The sequence below is a fragment of the Lampetra fluviatilis genome, chromosome 61 (genome assembly GCF_964198595.1).
Source record: "Lampetra fluviatilis chromosome 61, kcLamFluv1.1, whole genome shotgun sequence".
NCBI lineage: Eukaryota > Metazoa > Chordata > Hyperoartia > Petromyzontiformes > Petromyzontidae > Lampetra > Lampetra fluviatilis.
In genome coordinates, this window is record NC_136335.1 from 5,854,696 (window position 1) to 5,875,654 (window position 20,959).

Here is a 20,959-nt window from a genome sequence, read left to right on the forward strand (position 1 = left end):
AGATGCAGGACTTTCAGCAGAAGAAGAAATTGTGCGCGTTATGAAGAGCGTACTTTATCGACTTCAACAGGAGATGTCAACACGGCTTTTACGACTAAAAGACCTGAAGACAAAATATGGATTTCTGCTTGACGTCAAAACTATTCTAACCGACACAGATGTCGATGCAATTCGTTAAAATTGCACAGATTTGGAAAATTTCTGTGACACCGACATCAATGGCCACGAACTTTTCACAGAAATTGGAGATTGCAAAATGCTGATCAGTAACCGGAATGAAGTTCTACCAGAAACTCCTTTGGATCTTCTTGGTTTTATGGAGACGAAATATTTCCGAATTTCATTGCAAATTGTATTAACAATAGCAGTTTCAATTGCAAGCTGTGAGCGGTTGTTCAAATTGAAACTTATTGTCGTATTTGCGGCTTCAATGGGACAAGATCGTCTCAGCGATCTTGCTCTTCTTAGCGTTGAAAGAGAAACATTGGAAAAAACAGATTGATTTCGTGATTGACCAGTTTGCGACAGTGAAATCAAGAAAAATTAATCTTTTGTAGACTGTCAACCAGTCTATGACAGTGACCGAGTGAGCCATGTAATATAATTTCTATAAATTTGCTTCTTTAAATACGATGTTTCATTAAAATTTAAATTGTTATTCCTTATTCGATGTAATAGGAACATGTGATTAAACGGGGGGGGGTTGTCTTTTCCAGGGGCAGAGCACTTGACATAGACAGATGCTTTGTAATGCTACAACCAAGGTCAACCGAACCTTTACTTAAAGCTAGTTAAAGTTGGCAGTATTTCCGTTTCTCCCCCCTTGCCCAACATTCTTGATGTTCCTTTGAAATAGTTTGTTAGTGTGACGGAAAAAATTATCTGGAACATAATGTCCACATTTGCGTGTTTGGGGAAAAAGGATTCATTAGGTCATAAATAAAAGAAACCTGGATTCAGATTCTTTAAGAATGGCAAGGCACTCTTGTTTGAAGCCAAAGGCCTAAACCTTGGTACACGTTGCTGCTATCGAGGGACTTTCCTTGGGGAAGAAACGTGGCCAAATGCAGCACTAACACTGCCTACATATTGCACACATACAATCCTCGTGAAAGGTCAGAACAGCAGTAGCGAATTTAAGAATTTTATTTGACAATGGTCAGCAAGACATGCAAGTGCCAGCAATCACAAGTAGTCATCAATAGCCACTCCCATCGAGCGCCACAGCCCGGCTCCTGTGCCTCCTGACGGCAATGGCAGCAGACAGGAGAGCAATGACGGCTGTGGCAATGACGAGGAGAAAGGACAGAGTCCCAGCCGAGGCCCACGATGAGGAGGGAGCCTCCAGCAACAGCAGAGCAGCGTCGTTAACAGGAGCTTCTTCAAAGAGCACGGGGCCCTGCAGTGACACCACGTGCTTTCCTACCACGCTGGAAGCGTCAGAGATGGCGTTGCGCTCTGGAACAACAGAAATCGGTTGATGACAACTGGCCCATACGAAAGGACATCATATGCTGAAGGTAAAGTTACCCAGAAAATCAAACGAGTAGGTAATTATGGCATGCCACGGGTTGTGAAACCAGTCTGCAAAGTTTCGATTTAAAGCTTTCGTGACTGCAGGGAATCATCTTCTTTTGGTAAAGTCACGTAGAAGGGAAGTAATACAATAATAAAAATAAAACATAATAAAATAATTCACGACGTTTCGGCCACAACGCAAGCAGCAGTCCTCATGTGAAGCTTGGTGGCGTTTCATTCTTCACCTGAGGACGGCTGCTTGTGTTGTGGCCGAAACGTCGTGAGCATTATTTTATTATGTTTTATTTCTATTATTTTATTACTTCTCTTCTACGCGACTTTACAGAAAGAACCAAGAAGAGTCTGCAAAGGTCACAGCAAATGCACTTTAAATATAAACGATAACATAGCAACATTAAAACCCCTTCGTCCTCTTGAAAAATCGTTACTCTGAAAGGCTTTTCTGGGTAAACAAGCACAAAATATTCAATAGGTCACGGTGGTGCTGCTCACTGTAGCGCCTGGTCTGTCCACACTGCCGATTGCACTCGGTGAGGAAGTTGGGGCTAGAGCTGTCGCACACCACGATAGAGCAGTGGAGGTAAACCTGTGGGCAGACAGAATGCATCGCTCCGGTAAGTAAAGGTTCCCATGTTTTTAGGTAGTCCTTTTGCCCTCCAGTTGTACACAGTACACATCATCCCTCCATGGTGACCTGGTTTTTAATGGATGGAATGAATCGGGCACTCACGAGGTCACGGGTGGTGCTGCGGTCAGAGTTCATGAAGGCGAAGGCCTGGAGTGCCAGATGCTTGTAGTGAGAAGGCAGTGGCAGGTCAGCAACACCAGGGAAGAACACACTGCAACAAGGAGACTGCACGGGGCAGCTGCACAAGAAAAAGTGCCGTTTACCCTCAATTCAAAGAAGATTGAATGCACGCATTTTTATTTAAATCTGCACGCAAGGATGAAGGGCAGCTTTAGTCAAGACATGCTCACGACTAGCAAGGCAGCCCAAATGCCAATATTCAGTGCATCAGGTGCAATGCAACCATCACTGCATGTAGTCGGGCCTTGTACAAATCACCAGCTCTGGGAGGCAGAGGGTGGCTGTGTTAACATCCAGAACCAAAGGAGCAGTGGCCATCGACATTTGGGGATGGCACTGCAATCTTGCTTAGACGACAGTACTTGATAGTCACCATTACACGAACCGTTGTCATTAACAAGGGGACGTAATTAGCACAACTCTGCTTACGTGGGGGAAAAAAAAGAGACAACCAATGCCTCAAAAACCAGTTTCCCTCTGCAGGCCCTGCTGTGGCAGAGAGAGCACTACCCCGCCCAGCCTCACCCATCCACCACAAGTTTCCACTGCGTGGGGTCGGTGGCATCTGTCGTGGGCGTGGCCCAGCAGTCCTTCAGGAAGAGCACCAGCGTGGGGTCAGAGCGGTGCAGCAGTGACGCCTGCACGTAGAGCGGCGTTCCCAGAAGCGTTACCAGCGGGTACTGCCAGGGCTGGTACGGCGTGGTGTAGGAGTTGTCTGGCACCGTTCAGACATGGTTCACAAGGTATGTGGATTAGTGGTGTAAAGGACCTGTTTAGAGCACATTGGACAAGGTAAAGCACAAAACCCCTAAAACGTGCGCATTACTGTTGAATTGAACTAGTGCACATCTCAACATGTTCCTGGCATAACAATCGTGGTTTATATTTTAGTTGTATTTTCAGAATACAATTCTGTGACCCTCACCTACATACAACGGCATCTCTAAATGTCTGTAGATGCTGTAAGGGGGCACCATTTCACACGGAGGGACGGGAATCGGGTGCTAACAGTTGGCCAAGTTCTAGTCCCATTTTTAGCCAATTGGTAACCAATGAAGCTATTGATAACAATTCATTCAAGCAATTGTGATCTGACGAATGAGGCTAAGAAAGCCAGTCCAATTTTCCTGTAAACAATGCCCTCAAGGAGATCGTTTTGATTGATAGGGGCATTGTCATCCCGTTCAATGTCGGCCCCACACCAACATGGTTTCAAGCTAATAGCTGCTAGATTCAAAACCTCAGCAGAAATTAGCATTTGAAGTTATACGTCGTACCATGGAGAATGTGAACGTCGTTCTAGTTCCCTTATGGCGAATTATGAACTCTGTTGGCAGGTTCACAACACTGGCAGCACAGCCTAGCACGTCATCCGTTTGCAGTTCAAGTCCAGCAGCCATGCCGATTAATGCATTCAAAAATCGCATGCAGCCTGCAATCAGTGGAAATTAAACCAGGGTTGAGCTCCTAGCCGAGCAATGGCTATAATAATCATGACTTTCAGCTGGCTTCGAGTCAGAGCTAATACAGACCCAAGTCTTCCCTGGGTAGAGCGACATCACAACTCGTGTTCAAGGTGGCATTTGTCCATTCAGAGCTGCACAGGGTGTCGGAGAGAGCAGTACTCACCAGTGAAGACCTGGAGCAGCAGGGAGAGGGGCCCAGTGGCCGTGGCTGGAGGTGGCGGTGGCAGAGTGCTCACCTGCACTCGAAGCTGCAGGTCTCCACTTCCAAGGAAGCGGCATTGAAGAACCATCCTGGTAAAAACACACACCACCAGCCAAAAGGCATGCACAATGCCCTCACGGCAGCAATAGATTGCAGGAGCGACACAGCAGACCGATAGGGTGTTTTGCAGATGTACCAGTGAAGGGACCCCCACCTTGGTTAATACCGTGTTTACATTAGCCATGAACCATATTCCTACTACAAGATGTTAAAGATCCTGTGACGAGGAAAAGTCGCCCTTGTGCGTCGAATGTCCCAATTTAATAATTAAATCGTTGAATATGGAAGCACAGCTTGGTCACGGTTCTGCTGGCATATGCTGCAAATATTTAATGTCGCAGGGACAGTGGCCATTAATGTGGGTGGGTCTCCTCTGCAAGACTCATGCTTGACACTCATGAGCACAGCACTTGCAGGGGTGGTGGCAGTGCTTACTTGTATGTGGATGATTTGGTGATGGCGACGCTTCCATCAACGCAGAGCTCCCGCTCGGAGACCAACAGCAACTCGTACACGAGCTCCTGCCCACTCCACTGGACACACCACAAAGTAGTTGACACAAAACGATAATGCCAGAGTGATCAAGTAGAAGAATGATAAGTGGTACTGGCCAGGAGTCCAAATTTCTCACAATTAGCTACAAATTATATTAGAATCCCCCTAAAGTCTGCTTTGGCACTCGATTCATTTGAAACTCAATCATAAAGTGACCCTGTTGTTCTTCATCAACGCGTGTATGATTGTACTCTGCACATCAAGGAGTTGTGCATCGTGAAGGGTCCCGATGCAGCACTTCAACAAGGTCAAACAACAACCATCAGGATGGGGGCAGGGCAAAGCAGAGTCCAGGAGCCCATTACCTGGACAGTGGCACCACACGCTGCCATGGGTACGTCAAAGACTGCAAGGTCTGCAGACACCAGCACGGGGCTGCACTGCGCACTGCTACCGCCAGTCAGGTGCACGGTGCTCAGGTCCAGCGGCGGAGACGTTAGGTTCCGAGACACGGGCACCACAAAGCGCCCATCTGTGGTGCACACTGGGTGGAGCATGGCGGGAGGGTATGGTGAATCACGAAAGATGCCCCATGTAGACCGTGGTGATGGAACAAATCCAGGGAACCAGCACAGCAGGATGCTACTGTGCCAACATAGAACCTCAAAGCAGGAGCCTAGTTTAGGTAGTGAATGATGGAACCTCTGTTTTGAGTCAGCTACGTACCAGCTTCACTGTAGAAGCAGCGGCGTAGAGTGGGGTCGTAGCAGCAGCCACTCTGTGCACAGACGTCCGCGCTCGGGACACTCTGCACAGAGTTGCATGGGAAGTTCCTGCTCTGACCAGAGCACGTGGCGATCTCTAATAGCAGCAGGAGCACAACAGGTCATCGTACAAAACCCCACACGTACTTAAAATAAAACGGCATCGTTTGAGCCACGTATGTTAAGGAGTGTTACTTGGCACATGACCAAATCACCCGGGCAATGCACGAAATCTCAGAAGCGGAGCAGGGTTGAGTGTACAGCAAAGATGGGCGAAAACGTTGCTCACTGGCTGCAAAAGGCTCTGGCAGTGCAGCACAATTTGTTGCATTGAAGGTTAGTGCCACTCAACCGCGGCCAACAAGGAGCAGCGTGGTGAAGCATGGTCAAATTAACCCTCACGACCCAGGGCAGCACCAACCAGCAGTGGATTAGGAAAACGCGTTTTTATGGTGCAACTATTGCAATCAGCCATTGGGGGAAAGTGCATCGGAAAAGGATTCAAGCTGCAAGTTTGTCCAGTAAAAGCCAAGGGCATGAAACGCATCTGCAGGAAATGCAAGTGCATTATTGCAAGAGCACCAGGAGAGATGATCTAGGTCGAAACAAAAAGGTAGCTGTTGACCCAGCAGACCCATTCTATAGCACCAAGTCACAGGTAGTGCAGTCTGTGGGTCAGATTAGCAGAGTCAAATCAATGGTACTCACCTCCAGCCCTCGCCGATCTTAGGTTCTCAGGGCAGTCGATGGTGAAAGCCCAGACGAGTCCATTCAGCCCCTGCCGCATCTCCTGCAGCTCCACCTGGATCTTCCTCCTGCCGTCCTGGTGAAATCAGCAGTCCTGAACATCAGACTCGGGGCCAGTGCTCCAGGAAGGCTTAAACAAATCAGTAGATTTAGTGCATTCGACATTGTTGGGCGAGGCCAGGTTAATGACAAGTAAAACTGTCAAATGGGAAACCCGCCACCACCTACCACCCAAATTAAGGCAGGTAGACCGCACGTGGGGGGGGGGGGGGGGGTTGCATTCCTGGGTCCGAAATCACTTTCCCAGGTTAACCCTTGTTATTGTACAAACGGATGCTGCGCCGCGCCGTGTGTAATACAGTTTCCATATTCAGCTTGCCACAAAACCGCCAATACTCTTCCCACACACATAGCGCTCACAAATTACCAGAGGTGGGACAAAGTCATTGTTATGCAAGTCCAAGTCGAGTCGCAAGTCAAATTCATGACTCGAGTCCAAGTCACATGACTCGAGCCCACATCTCAGAGGTGGGACAAAGTCATTGTTATGCAAGTCCAAGTCGAGTCGCAAGTCATCAAATTCATGACTCGAGTCTGACTCGAGTCCAAGTCACATGACTCGAGTCCACACCTCTGCAAATTACCACCCTTCACAAGACTTTCATGTCTTCTGCAAGCAAACCTCAAGTAGTGCACATTTCTGGCACAAAGCTCGTATGTTGGTTAGGTCTGCCACTTTCATTTTGCTGTTGTAGATCATACATGTCCAAGTAAGCCCCGTGTGCAATATTTTCTTACATCTACGTTGGTCTCTTAGAGGCCAGCTTGGATAGTGACCTTCTGTAGCAATATATAGTGCCGTTAATTCTATACCAAGCATCAAACTGCTCCGATTCCCTTCTTTGCATTGAATAGTATCACGAATGCTGCATCCATTAGCAGGCGTGAAATACATCAACTGAAAGCTTGTTTTGCCGTGTATTTTGTGTGATGTAAACACCAGTTAACCGTTCAAACATTGCCTCTATTAAGGTGACCACTTTGGTGACATGGACGTCTAGATGGCAAATCCTTTACCATTAAGCACCGGAAGAGAACATTTATGCTAGAGATAAGACGGAGACTAAAGACAAAAAAGCAATGCAATGCGGCAAGAAAGGATACTTAGGATTGGTTTAAAGAGTAATGTAGCGACATTGCATACTACAATGAACAAGAGCACAAATGTCAAGTGCAAATCAAGGTAAATCTGATAAGACAAAGATAGCAGATCTTGATAAGACATATGGAATGAGGATTGCATTGATTGTCCAGGGATACCAGTCAAGAGAAAGAGCTGCTGTATAAACTAGAATTAAAGTCGCTACCACCGAGAGATGATCGAAATAAATTGAAAAAGCAATGCAAACAATCTGAAAACAAATTCCAGAGTGGACGGCAGGAGCTAAAAAAATAAAAAATCTTGGAAGGAACTTAAAAATAAATGCACGAGCTAAGCAAACGTGGAGGGGAAAATGCCAGAGTAGACAAAATCAAATTAGATTCTGGCCAGACAACATCTGTGGGCACGTGATGGCCGATCGGTTATGGACTGCGAAACATCAATTTCGCTACTACCACAGCAGTCCCAGCGGGTACTAGCATCGACGCAAGTCACAACGGTCTCCTCGTGTTCACCTCCATGCGCACGTGGCAGGCATCACCAGCAGCGGTGAAGTGGAGCGCAGCACCGTCCCTCGCGATGGAGAAGCCGCAGTCCCCCTGCGCAGACTCCACATCCACAGCCTCATTCCGCACCGCTGGAGACATCAAAAACAAAGTAAAAAAACCTGCATTTGGATGGATTACACACCACAAGTTCATGTGGGCAGCGTGACTGTAAGGAGAACAACAAAGTATGGTGTCAGTGAACGCGAATAGGAAATCTCCACAGTACCAGGAACGTCTCTAGGACACCGGATCCTCAATACATTGTTGGAATTATGGTACTCCCAAACCTGCACAACGACCTCGTCTAATAGTTGCTAGTGAATAAGGCTGCCTGTTGGATTTAGCGACAAGATCTCCCAAGTCGTCAACGGAGGACTCGTGGGAAATGCAGACAATGCGAGGAGAGAACCAAAGTCTGACATGAGTCACCAGGTTCAGTTTTCAATGGAAGTCATGACCTTGCATGAAATGTTCCAACTAATGGGAGAGCGCATTGTGCATGCAATCAAGAGGTGGTATTGATTAATAAGGGATTCCACCGTCGAGTAAACACACGCAGTTATCCTATGGAAGAATAATATTTGATTATCGTCGTCTGCTGTATTAGACTAGTGGAAATGAACCCCGACGCCAATACAGTATCATGCTTTGAATGCAGATAAAATTTCCCATCGTTCATGCGAATTACATGCCACACAGCATTAAACAAAAAACCTAAAATCGACACCGAATAAGAGAAAATGAGAGGTTAGTGCACATTGAAAGCGAAGCAGTTGGGACCAAACTGGCCAGAGAATCTCATCCTCGAATCAATTTGATTGAATATACGACGCTTCTCATAGATGCTATCATACAATGGATCAAGATGTCAATTATGTCATCACGATTTAAGTGAAAGCTCGTGGACTCACTCCGTACAAAGACACGGTAGTCACTGTGGGAGGGGCTGCTCCATCCCACAGAAAAACCCAGGGTGGAGGAGATGCATTGCTTCAGCAGACCTGGGGGAGGCAGTTCAGAAGTTGAGACGTCAACATCAACTACACCTCAAGGAGCAATTAAAAAACAGCCCGCGACGGTTGCTGGGAGGGCGCACATCAGTCCCTTCACTTTTCTGTGCACACATGTAAGGTGTTGTGTGTTGTTCTTATTTGGCGCAAATTCAAAAGGCACGTGCACAACTGGGCAGTATGAACCTCACACCAGGGATCGTCAGCCTGCAGTTTCGACGCAGCTGGTTGCAACATGATATTTTGGTAGTAGACCCCTGCATTAGACTCTTGAAATTGTAGTAGAAAGTTGCCAAGGTAGAGCCTGATATGCAAATTATCAACGCGAGTGCACAGTTCGTTGTTACTATAATGGAAAGGAACAAGGTCATGATGATTTTGCACGCGAGTGTTACGTATAGTCGTGCACAGTCAAATGTTGTACAAGTCACTATTTTAAGTAAAGTTGCAAGGGCCGTGCCAATCAGTCACCAGCCATATTTTTCGAAAGCGTTATTATCGTAAAAAGGAACGTGCAAAGGAGAGTTAATGTCCCCGAACGCCCCCTTTTCCATGCGCTGGAGGATTATTAATTATCCACGTGCCGGCCTATGCCCAACGGCAGCCATCACGTCGCGTCACGTGACCGCTCCAACGGCAGGCGCACAACAAATTCACCCCCCTCCACCTCGTCCAGGCAGCGCTCTTGTTGGCAACTCGTGTCGCCGGTAACGCTTTACCAGTTAACCGAGAGACGCCGCCATTATAGTCTTGTGCATGGCGGTGTCCAGACACACGATAGCGGTATTGAGAGAATGCGCGATGTGGTTGTCATGTGGCGACAGCAGCAGCAGCGCCCCCTACCACTCGGCTCCCCCAGCGTCCGCGGTCCCAGCGACTGTCGAAGCCTCGCGTGGACGGAGCCCAGGCAGAGGAAGCTGCGGGAAGTACGAGACACGTGACCGCCAAGACGAGAGAACGCAGGGGGAGGAGAGAGAGGCAAACACCGCAACCCCCCCACAAAAAAAGAAGTGGCCCTGCAGCGATTTTAGGAAGGGCCTATTCAAGGCCAGCACGGTGCACGAAGGAGTTGGTGTAAACAGCGCCACGCAAAGCCACCTTTGGAACCCCTACCACCCACAATTGGGCAAGCGAGACATTTCAGGACCGCATTTCCACATTTTTATCTCAATGCATTTCTCCATGCAGGCCAGTTACCCAAAGCGATATGGAAACGCCCTCTCTTACAAACGTACACAATACTTCATTAACCAGTGCTGTTGAGGAACATCCCTGAACACCACTCAGCACGCCCCTCCGCCTCCTCACCTGGTCAGGAGCAGGAGAAGAACTCGCAGAGCCGCCATCGTAAAACAAATCATCGGCTGCGTCGCTTCCCTTAGGCCATGGAGCCCTTTTATATGGAGAGCCCTCAGCGATCCCGATCCAGATTGGATCAGATCCACCCACGCATTGTCTAATCAGCGAGATTTTATCAGAGCAGATCGAGTCACTCATTGTCTCATCAGTAGAGGTTTTCTCGATCTCGGCGCACGTGCATGGATAGGAGCTGCACCGCAAATCACGCGGCACGTACGCAGGAGGAGTTCATTGGCTCATTACTGAAACTGAATGAGGCCGCGCGCAGATAAAAGCCCCGAGTCGGGACAGTAGCTGCGTTGGCTCTGCTGGTGCCGTGCTAAGTCTCCGTTTTTTTTTGTTGTCCTTGCGATGGAGATCACGAGGGCTTTGTTTTCGGTCTTGGGGTTGTTATGTCTTGCCTCTGGTGAGTGGAGTTTGGCCGAAAGATTATTTTACAGACGTGTTTATTCGTCGTGTAATGTAATTGCCGTGTTTACTAATGTGAACACCATAATATACACGTACTAACGATGGGTTTGGTAGTGTGGCGTGGTGGTTAATTCACGGTTCTATATACCTGAACACGAATTTGCGTCCTGGTAATGTTAACATTGGCGAGATGTGTCTAGACCTGGGGCTTTGCCCTAATTCAGCCCGTACTGATCTGTATGGTCAAACTGACGACCGCAATGTGCGAGACTTGATCCAGTAGTGGATTGCCAAAACGTATTCTTAACCTGTCGTGACGCGTATACACATTCATTGAGGTGCTACTGGGGAATTCGAACTCTCTTGTATTAGCAGCTCCGTGTGGATGATTGACTCGAGGCTCTGAGACTTTCTACGGCTTCACTGACCACCTGTGTCACTGTTTGGGTAACTCTCGCGTCTCGTCCCGTGCGGCACTTCCAGATGCAGTGGCCACCTCCGCCACGGTGAGTGTGGTGTGTGACGAGGCGACGCTCACGCTGACCGTGAGCAGGGACCTGTTCGGCACGGGTCACCTGGCCCAGGCGAGTGACCTGTCCCTGGGAGTACCAGCCTGCCCCGTCACTGGGAGCGACGCCATTGCTGGGACGGTGACCTTCCTCTACGCACTTGAAAGCTGTGGCAGCAGCCTCCAGGTATCTGGCTGCTAATGCTGCTGTAACATAATCTGCGCAATCCAACTGCTTTATGTTTTTGCCGAGTATAGGTGCAGAAGAATTACAATTCCGCATTCGAGTCAAGCCAGACTTCTTCAATAACAGCGGGGTGTATCGCTTTGAAATCCCCTTGGTATTTGTAGATCGGTCATTGCATTATTATGTTAAAGTCCGTTCTGGTTGACCAGTCGTACATTAGAGCGTTTTTATTCTTCCATAATATATTGGGAATCTGCATTTGCCATGGTTTGTGTGGGTGTTTTTATGGGTGACATTAGCTAGGTGAATTATTTAAACCAAGGAACAGCTGCATTGGGTCTTTCACCAAGGTGTTTGAGCTTTTTTTATTATTATTCCGCTAGTATTGCAATGGGTAATAAACCCCACTTCTTCCTCCCTTCTTAGACGAGTGCAGAGCTGCTGTCTTACGAGAACTACCTCTACTACCGCCCCACGTCCAACACGGGCATTATCCGCACAAACTACGTCGCCGTGCCGGTCGTTTGCCGCTATCCCAGGCGAGTTCACCAGCAGTCTCTTGTTGACATTTTCTTAATTTTGAAGTCCAGCTAAACTGTTTACAATTCTACCACTGTCTTTAAAAATTACGTGCCGTTGCGTGTGCTTTAGCTTTGCGAGGCCTGAATTGCAATAAAGCCAATGTCAGCTAGTTAATCCACCGATGGAAAGTCTCCCTGTGCTGTCTGTCGTGGGGGTTTTTAGTGGCAACTTTACTGATGGGTTCACATCAAACGCCTGTCATGGCCTGTCTCAAACATCCAGCCTTGCAGTGTCCACGCCTGAAGTGGTGCATGCATTGCATACTGTGTGAACCACGGTTCCCTTAATTATACTCCATTCCCCCAAGTCGTCTACTTTACTCTTATTTGGTCCTCGTCGGATAAAAGTCTTGCAAGTTGCGATGTTAAATATACTCTAAAAATATCGTTCTGTATCTCTTCGCTTGTCTATTCGTTGTAAGCTGTTAACGACATTGCAATAATAATCTGGTCACAAATTGGTGCAGTTGAGCATCCCCCACCTCTGCTCTTTGTAGAGAATGTGTGCCTGATCTCTTCCTGACTGCAGGAAGGGGAACGTGTCCAGCGATGCCATCAAACCCACATGGATCCCCTTCAGCAGCGCCAAGGTTATGCAACAGCAGCTGAGCTTCACGCTGAGGCTCATGACTGGTCAGTGGTGATGTGAGGACGTTGATTGCCTATTATACACATGGCTACTACCAGGATGGCAATTTAGACTATAACCCCTTCAAGATGTGTGCTTGGTATTGAAGAATAGACCAGATATATGCCCGAGGTTCCTAAACTTTATTTTAGGTTAAAGAATAGGTTTACCCCTTATTTTCTGGCACCAAAACTGTGGTGTTAAGATGTTAAAACGCCAAACTGAGAACTTTTTTTACGAGGAATCGTGTCTACATTAACCACTAATTGTGGTCAGAATGCAAACAAAACAACTGATAATATATGCATTGTCTTTGAAACTGATTGGTCCACACCAGACAGCTTTCTGTCGAGACGAAAGACTCTGCCAGAAAGAATGCTGTCTCTGGTTTCCACCAAATGAGTTTCAAAGATGATGCATATATTATCAGTTTTTTATTTGCATTCTGACCACAAATTTTGTGGTTAATGCAGACATTATTCATTTGTTAAACGTTTCAGTTTGCTGTTTTAACATCTTAACACCTGTTGCCAGAAAAAAGGGAAACCTATTCTCATTTTGGTACTGGCAAAGGAGGTCCCATGATTTATCTTGGTTTCTTCCACAAGCAGTGGCGTGAGCAAGCGCTTTTAGTCTGCACTCGGCCTTGGCAATTGTGTTTTTGAAGTTGTCTAATTGTCTTTTCTTTTATAAAGACGACTGGAGTGTGGCGCGACCTTCCACCGTATATCAGCTGGGCCAGACTCTGCATGTCGAGGCGAGCGTGCAGACACTGAACCACCTTCCACTCCGGATCTTCGTGGTCAGCTGCTTTGCAACCCCGGTTCCGGACAGGAACTCTCCCCTCAGCTACCAGATAATTTCTAACTCTGGGTGAGATTTCTCTCTTAATCCCACCTAATGAATGTTTATGCTCATTGTCTTAAAGGTGGCATTCCACTGCTTGAGTATATAACAGAGCCTGACCTTGGAATGCCGCTGAATCTTGCTCTGATGGTTAAGCCTGACCAGGTGTATGGTTAATGATTTTTATCATGTGGTGTCTGTCGGTACATTACTGATGAGAGATGTGGTCAATGTGTGTCATCGGTGACTGATTTGGTTTGCGAGTGGGAGGGGGAGCCCCTTGCCCCTTAAGAGGTGGGCTTGGCGCACCCTCTGTGCCGTATTATTCAGTGGAAGAGGAGTACTACATCTCCTAGCGCTGGCTTTCTGCTGGCCTGCCCTATGTAAAGTCACGTGTCGTACATCTACGGTGCCTTTGCAGGTGTCTGGTGGATGGCAAAGTCTCGTATGATGCTCACCTTACTTCTGGCTTCCTGCTCCGGCAAAGTTACAACGTCCTTCGCTTCTTCATAGATTCCTTCCGCTTCCTTGCGACGTTGACCAACAATGGCGACCAGGTGATCTACTGTCATGCAGGCTTCTACAGAAACCACCTTTTAGCCACGTGGTAGGCAATGTTGTTGAGTAATAACCATCTTCCTCTTCTCGGTCCAGGTTTTCGTCTTCTGCCAGCTGAAGGTTGCAGATGTTGCTACATCTCCTACGGCTGTCAATAAAGCTTGCACCTACAGCCCCTCGGCTGCATACAGGTTGGTCTGCTTCCTTGCATTGCCCAGCAATTTGTTTTTCAGTGTCTTCCATCCAATAGCTCAATCCATGCCTTGCATGTGGGCTACATATTATTGCATGCCTGTGTGCTTAACTAATATCCCTGAGAGCTGACTGGTTTCTAGCTGCAACTGGTATTACAACATTTCCTGTGCAGGTCCCACGGGTCTTCTCTTGTTTAGATGTATTCAGGTGATTATTGGTCATAGCCTGCACTTGTCTTGAGTTTAGCAACAAGTGTAGCAGCCTGCAATCGACATCTGTCATTCGTTTGAGCTCCTTTTGAAAAATCTCAGCCTCGTAGCCAGAGTTCAAATCTCACTCGTGGCTAATGTCGGGAGCATCAACCGAGCCTCGCCTTCGTAGATTTTTTTTTTTTTTTCCTCAAGCTGATCACCAGGGCTGGTGTGTAACAACATTGGAAGTGGTCCTGGTCACAGACTTTCCCTTCATGCTACAAATACTTTCAGTACTTTCCTATAAGGCTCTGACTCCAGGTCGGGTGCCTGTCATACAATTAAACACAACTACGCCCAGAATTGTATTCCTGGCCACTGCTCCCATCGAGTGGTATTGTCGCTATCGGTCTGGTCGACCGTGATGCTGGCCAAATGGTACACCACTGTACGTTGCTTGCCCTGAACGGGTGCTCAATCGGCACTTTTCTCAAATGTGAACGGATACGAGTGAGCATTGCCTGTGTAACTACAGACGACGTTCGTGTGCAATGCAGGTGGGTCTCTGCTGATGGCTCAGACTCGGTGTGCAGCTGCTGCGAGTCCACGTGCCCCAGTGGAAGAAGGCGCAGGGAAGTGGCAGCAGTGACTGGTGAGTACAACCGTCGTATTCAGCCATTTAGTCTTGTACAGAAAACCCTTGAATATGAAGGGAGTTACGTTCTTGGAAAGTGTCAGAAAAGCCAAACTGCGACATTCACTATGTAAGCCTTGCCTAAATAATGGTGTTAGGTATGTGCCAAGTAAACTAAATGGAAATCATTTCTATTTAAAGCTTTTGTGACTGCAGGGATTCCTATTCTTGTTTTTTTCGGTAAAGTCACGTAGAAGGGAAATAAAAAAAAATTAAACACTAAAATTCTCATGACGTTTGGATTGCAACACAAGCAATCATCATCAGTTGTATATGGGCTTAAGCCTGGGCCTTCGCCACATTACTAATGTGGTCCTCTCACTCAGGACCGTCGTATGCGGTGGAAGATGTGATGCTGGGCCCCATCGTGATTGCCAAGCCCTTCTCAGATGGTGCCGAGCCAAGCAGCCCTGCAAAACGGCAGCAGCCACGGGTTTCTACATCTGCATCCAAAGGTAAAGCTACCAGATTCTTTCATGGCACATTTTTTCCAGTCTCGGTTAAAAGCTATTTTTCATACCTTGATACTGGCAAAAAGGTCCCATGACGTATCTGCTCGCCCAGGGATATAAATGCTCTGATGCATGGATTGTCTTTGTACTGTTTGCGTTTTGACGTTTTCTGGTTTGACTCGGACTAGCCCATAAAGAAGGTTGTCTCTGGTGTAGACCAATCCGTTTCAAAGATGATACCTATACAAAAGGAGCATGTTCACCAAAAGTACGTGCGGTTAATGCAGACTTAATTTAAAACCAGGACATCCATGAGGCAATGACGCTTTAAGGTTGACCTCTCATGGATTGGCAGTTTGTAATACTTAATCTCTATACGGAACTTTGTGCAATTTGGGGAGGAAGCAATTTGTTTTTCGAAGTCTGCTTTCTTACTCCTTTGAAAGGGCCTATGACATCCAACTACAACCCCTTTCCCCAATAACAAGTTGAAAAGGTACAAAACACGGATATTACAGCAGTGCCCTAAAAGGTATGACCAACAAATATTGCCATGATCCTCCTTAAATGTGCTTTGGTCGTCAGATGTAAATGTTTAAGATCTCAATTTGTTTAACATACCTAAAATGATATTTGTGATTGTTTTTTAATAACATAAGATTGTGTGACGTGCTGAACTAAATCCATCCACCAGTGTTAAATGGCAAACCTTGGTGAGTGACAAATTTGAACAGTACACCTTTCACACCTTTACCAAATACTTGGATAGGTCAAATGCCCCCACAACCTCCAGCATGTGGAAACCCTAGCTTTACGGCTCTGCAGTTTACCCACCAGCCCTTTCTCTCAATTGTTATTTTACAGGTGCTGCTCCCGTCCTTGGTCTGGGAGTGGCTGCGCTGGTGATGGCTGTCGCAGCAAGCGCCACGGTGGCTTTGTTTGTTTCGAAGAGGCGTCACACGACTCCTTCAAAGGGATTGGAAACGAGCTTCTGATCTTCAGTTGCTTTGCTTAAGTTGTGATAAATAAAACTGGTGCATTACTTCTTGTCTTGTGGGGTCTTTGCTTGGCGTTTCGAGCACTTTGTGTAACTACACCATAGCCCAGTTCATGAGGGTGAGCATGGAAACAATTGTGGTCTCCAATTCATGCGTGCCAGGACTAGTAGGATGTACCTAATAATAATGGCAAATGTTTTTTAAACCTTCCCAATTGTCCAAACTGGCAGTCATTGTTGTCCATGTACAATGGAGCAGTTGAACAATTTCAAGTAAGAAATCCATTCCTATGTCACTTTAATCTTCCATAAAAATGGCCCCAGAAGATTTTACCGTGGCAGTAATTGGGCATTGTTGGTACATTACAAAGACAGATAATGTGTAACAACCGTGCAAAAAATAGGATCATTTAATACTGTACTTGAGCTGGTTGGAGTATTACATGTGGAAATTTGCTTCCAGAGTGCCCACAGCCTTAAATAAAAATATTACCGGTAGGAACAATTCCACACTGCCCACCAGGGATTGGTGATCTGTCTTTCATAGCCACGCCCTCGATTTGTATTTCATAGAGCGCTTCGGGAGGGCTTAGTACCACGTGACACGCCGCCCCACGTACCTTGTGCCGCGTGACACAGATCGCACGAATGCGTTATCCAACCAAGTTCCTACCTGCCCATTCCGAAGGAACTTGTTATTACAAATGTTATCAGTTCATGACAAAGTAACTTTATACCATGACATTTCAGGCGCTAGGTCACGTAGATGTTTCGTATGGTTTTTTTTTACTTAAAAGGAACATTCAAATCTCCCCGAAAAAAATATAGTACCGTTTCATGCGTCATGGCAGTTATTATGCAGGATTGAGCAAGTCCAGGAGAAATGGTCTTTACAGGTTGTCAGTCCTTCATACAGTTTGAGGAAGTTGAGGAGAAACGCCAAGGTAGAAGGGAGGAGGTCAATGATTTCCAGGCTGTGTTTGAGGCAAACGGTCTCCCTAACAGCCAAGTTTTCCAGGCAGATGGTTTAACACAGGTAGTTGTAGACATGAGACTCTGGGCTATCAGCAAGTGTGGTGGTCATCAGAGGCGTAGCTAAGGGGGGGGGGGGGGGGCAGGGGGGTACATGTCCCCGGGCGCCAAGGTAAAGGGGCACCAAAATGAGGCTTGCAACGTTACATTATAACTTATTGCGGCGGGTGCGGCAGCCTGAAACTACTGCACAAATCTACACCTCAACCTAAAAGTTTATATATCCCGCCACACACAGCCTACATGTCATGTAATTACATTTTGGTACGCGCGCCTATTAAGAACTTGCATGGAAGAACGTCCCAAACAAGACAGGTGCAGTCTTTCAGCCTTAGTCACTGGCCTGTTTTTTGGTGGCAGAAACTACGACTGCCTATTTTTAGTTCTTATTAGTGACACCACGCTCCAAGCGGCTGCAGCAGCCAGAGCAGCATGGTTTAAACGCCGACTAGCGAACGGAGAGTAAGTGAATCGTTCGTGGCTATTATATTCAACAATCAATAAAGCTGCTTACGGTTTTTGTTGTCTATTATTTACATCATCGAGTTCAAACTCACGAGCTTCGTTTGAGTTAAACGGTTTCAACAAGTGGAGAAAGCCAGAAAAACGAAATTCTCATGAAAACAATCCTAACCACCGCACAGCTTTTACTGCATGGAAGGAAGCCTAACGAAGGATAATTGATGGTACTGGAATTGACGCAGTGGTTCAAGCTCAGATTCATTTGGAAAAACAACGTTGGCGAGATATATTGCAAAAAATACTCACCTGTATTAAGTTTCTGGTTTCACAAAATTTGGCACTACGTGGCCATGAGAAAAATTTGAATGCAGATGAGGATAACAATGTTGGAAAAATTATCGCGCTGATCACATTGGTTGCGCAGTATGACCCATTGTTAGCAAAACACGTACAGCACGCAGGAGAAAATCCGGGATCAGTTTCTTATTTGTCACCCGAAATCCAGAATGAATTTATCCACATACTTGCGTCGACTGTAAAGAACCAATTGTTGAGTGATATCAGGAAACACGTTCCTTCTGAGTGGGCAGGTAGGAACTTGGTTGGACAGCGCATTCGTGCATGACAGACAAATAATCCCTGGTGGGCAGTGTGGAACCTGTTGTTCGTACCTGTATGTATAAAAGATAACTGGACTTTAGGTAGCCAGGCAGACAGCCCCCTTAACTATCGCCCCCCCCCCTCCCTTAGGCCCCTCCCCCCTTAGGCCCCTCCCCTGACCCCCTTTCCCATAGGCCCCTCCCCTGACCACCCCCCCCATATCCTCAGGCCCCTCCCCTGACCCCCCTTCTGTTAGGCCCCTCCCCTGAGCACCCCCCCCCCCCATATCCTTAGGCCCCTCCCCTGACCCCCCCCCCCCTCAGGCCTCTCCGCTGAACCCCCCCCCCCCCCTCAGGTCCCTCTCCTGACTCCCCCCTTCCTTAGGCCCCTCCCCTGACCCTCCTCCCTTAGGCACCTCCCCTCTCCGTACCGGCAGTAGGTCTCCACCAATCAAAGAGCTGTTTACCTGACTCCCCCCTTCCTTAGGCCCCTCCCCTGACCCTCCTCCCTTAGGCACCTCCCCTCTCCGTACCCGGCAGTAGGTCTCCACCAATCAAAGAGCTGTTTGTAAGGTCTCCACCAATCAAAGAGCTGTGTGTATTATATATTTATTTATGCACGACAGACAGACAGTCAGACAGACAGACAGCTAAAAAATCCCTGGTGGGCAGTGTGGAACATTGTTCCTCCCTGTAAAACAAGTACTACGGTATCTTACTTGACTCAACTCCTGATCTAGGACATCGGGAACAGCTTTCTCAGGTCATAAGATTTGTGATTGTGGATTTTTTAACTAAAAAAGTAACAATCGAATACATTTTTTAAGGTTATATCGATATACATGTGTAATAAACCTTCTCGAGACGGCTTCTGGAATCAGTCCTTTATTTTTCACTTCCACAGTTACACACACTCCCCGTTGCTGACAGGCAACTGGAAGCGGGCAGACAACCAGCTAAGTCGCCCGCGGCACCCAGAGCCCCGTACGCGCGTGGCTCCTGCTCTCTTCGTTCCCAGGTCTGCTCCCGACTCCTCCGTCTTTCCTCCTCTTAATCCCTGGGTCACGTGGTACTCCTAAGCCAATCCTCCGTAGTCAGCGTTGACCGTTCCAGATCATTCCCCGTCAATCCCGGGACCACGCCTCTGATTCGGCTTCCCATTAGCTGAGGCCCCGATCGGCCAAGCCAATCACCCTAGCTAACATGCCGTGATCACGCCGAGGCCATGCTCCCTGGCTCTCCCCTCATTGGCTACAAAGCGGGACCAGCAAGCCGATCACCACGTGAGCCATACATGGCTCTTATTACACATGCAAAAGATGCAGCAAGCCTAGAAAGAGGCATCGTCGAAAGACTGAAATCTGACAACATACCTCTAGCCGACTGTCGGGCACAATGTTATGACAATGCTGCTGTGATGACTGGGCATATATCCGGCCTTCAACAACGAATATGTGACAAAAATCACAGAGCATTGTTTGTCAACTGTGACAACCACAGCTTAAACTTAGCAAGAGTACACTCAGCTAAACAGGATCCACATTTCGTCACATTTTTTGGAACAGTTGAAAGTATATATTTGTTTTTCTCTCGTTCAACAATTCGTTGGGAAGAGTAAAAAAAAAATCTGTGCCCATCACAGTAAAGTGGGAGTCTGAAACATGCTGGAGTGCACGATCAGAAGCTGTTAAAGCTATCTATGAAGGACTGGATGAACTAGTAGGGCTGCTAGACAAATTATCGGAGGACGTAACTATGACGCCTGAAACCAGAAGCGATGCAGAACAGTTACAGGCATGCGTATTAAATTTTAACTTCATAGTTTTATTAAATTTCTAGAATGTCATTCTTGGAAAAATGTATCGTGTTCAGAAGCTCTTACAGGAATTTTTGGAAAACGGGGCATAGATACAACAGGATCCTACTATGAACTTCAAGGAAGCAGCAACTGATCTTGAATCTTTGGAGCATGAATTTGTCAAGCTTCGTGATGATTTGAGCCAAGTTTCTGTAGAAAACGCCAAAACAAGATGCACAGCCTGGGGGATAGATGTGGACAGAAGGAGATGCCAGGAGAATTGGCAAGAGATGCAGGACTTTCAGCAGAAGAAGAAATTGTGCGCGTTATGAAGAGCGTACTTTATCGACTTCAACAGGAGATGTCAACACGGCTTTTACGACTAAAAGACCTGAACACAAAATATGGATTTCTGCTGGACGTCAAAACTCTTCTATCCGACACAGATGTCGATGCAATTCGTCGAAATTGCACAGATTTGGAAATTTTTATGACACCGACATCAATGGCCACGAACTTTTCACAGAAATTGGAGATTGCAAAATGCTGCTCAGTAACCAGAATGAAGTTCTACCAGAAACGCCTTTGGAGCTTAGTTTTATGGAGACATATTTCCGAATTTGCGAATTTCACTGCAAATTGTAATAACAAAAACAGTTT

The 20,959-nt window shown here is 47.0% G+C and overlaps 2 protein-coding genes across 2 annotated transcripts; one reads left to right on the top strand and one right to left on the bottom strand.

Annotated features, from left to right (window-relative positions):
* Nucleotides 1-1,198: 1,198 nt before the first annotated feature.
* LOC144951316 (zona pellucida sperm-binding protein 4-like) lies at nucleotides 1,199-10,147 on the bottom strand. The gene is made up of 13 exons (XM_078881525.1): nucleotides 10,110-10,147; nucleotides 9,645-9,718; nucleotides 8,703-8,792; nucleotides 7,759-7,880; nucleotides 6,043-6,157; nucleotides 5,297-5,431; nucleotides 4,936-5,114; nucleotides 4,511-4,608; nucleotides 3,977-4,104; nucleotides 2,873-3,062; nucleotides 2,270-2,405; nucleotides 2,032-2,125; nucleotides 1,199-1,458 (listed from the first exon to the last, which is right to left on the bottom strand). The coding sequence occupies exons 1-13, from the start codon at nucleotides 10,145-10,147 to the stop codon at nucleotides 1,199-1,201; spliced, it is 1,659 nt and encodes a 552-aa protein (XP_078737651.1).
* Nucleotides 10,148-10,511: 364 nt separating this feature from the next.
* On the top strand, nucleotides 10,512-16,424 carry LOC144951179 (zona pellucida sperm-binding protein 3-like). Its single transcript, XM_078881319.1, has 10 exons — nucleotides 10,512-10,566; nucleotides 11,055-11,266; nucleotides 11,693-11,809; nucleotides 12,381-12,480; nucleotides 13,171-13,348; nucleotides 13,743-13,878; nucleotides 13,976-14,070; nucleotides 14,823-14,917; nucleotides 15,286-15,414; nucleotides 16,276-16,424. Exons 1-10 carry the CDS (start codon nucleotides 10,512-10,514, stop codon nucleotides 16,404-16,406), a joined length of 1,248 nt encoding a protein of 415 aa, XP_078737445.1. The 3' UTR covers nucleotides 16,407-16,424.
* Nucleotides 16,425-20,959: the final 4,535 nt, after the last annotated feature.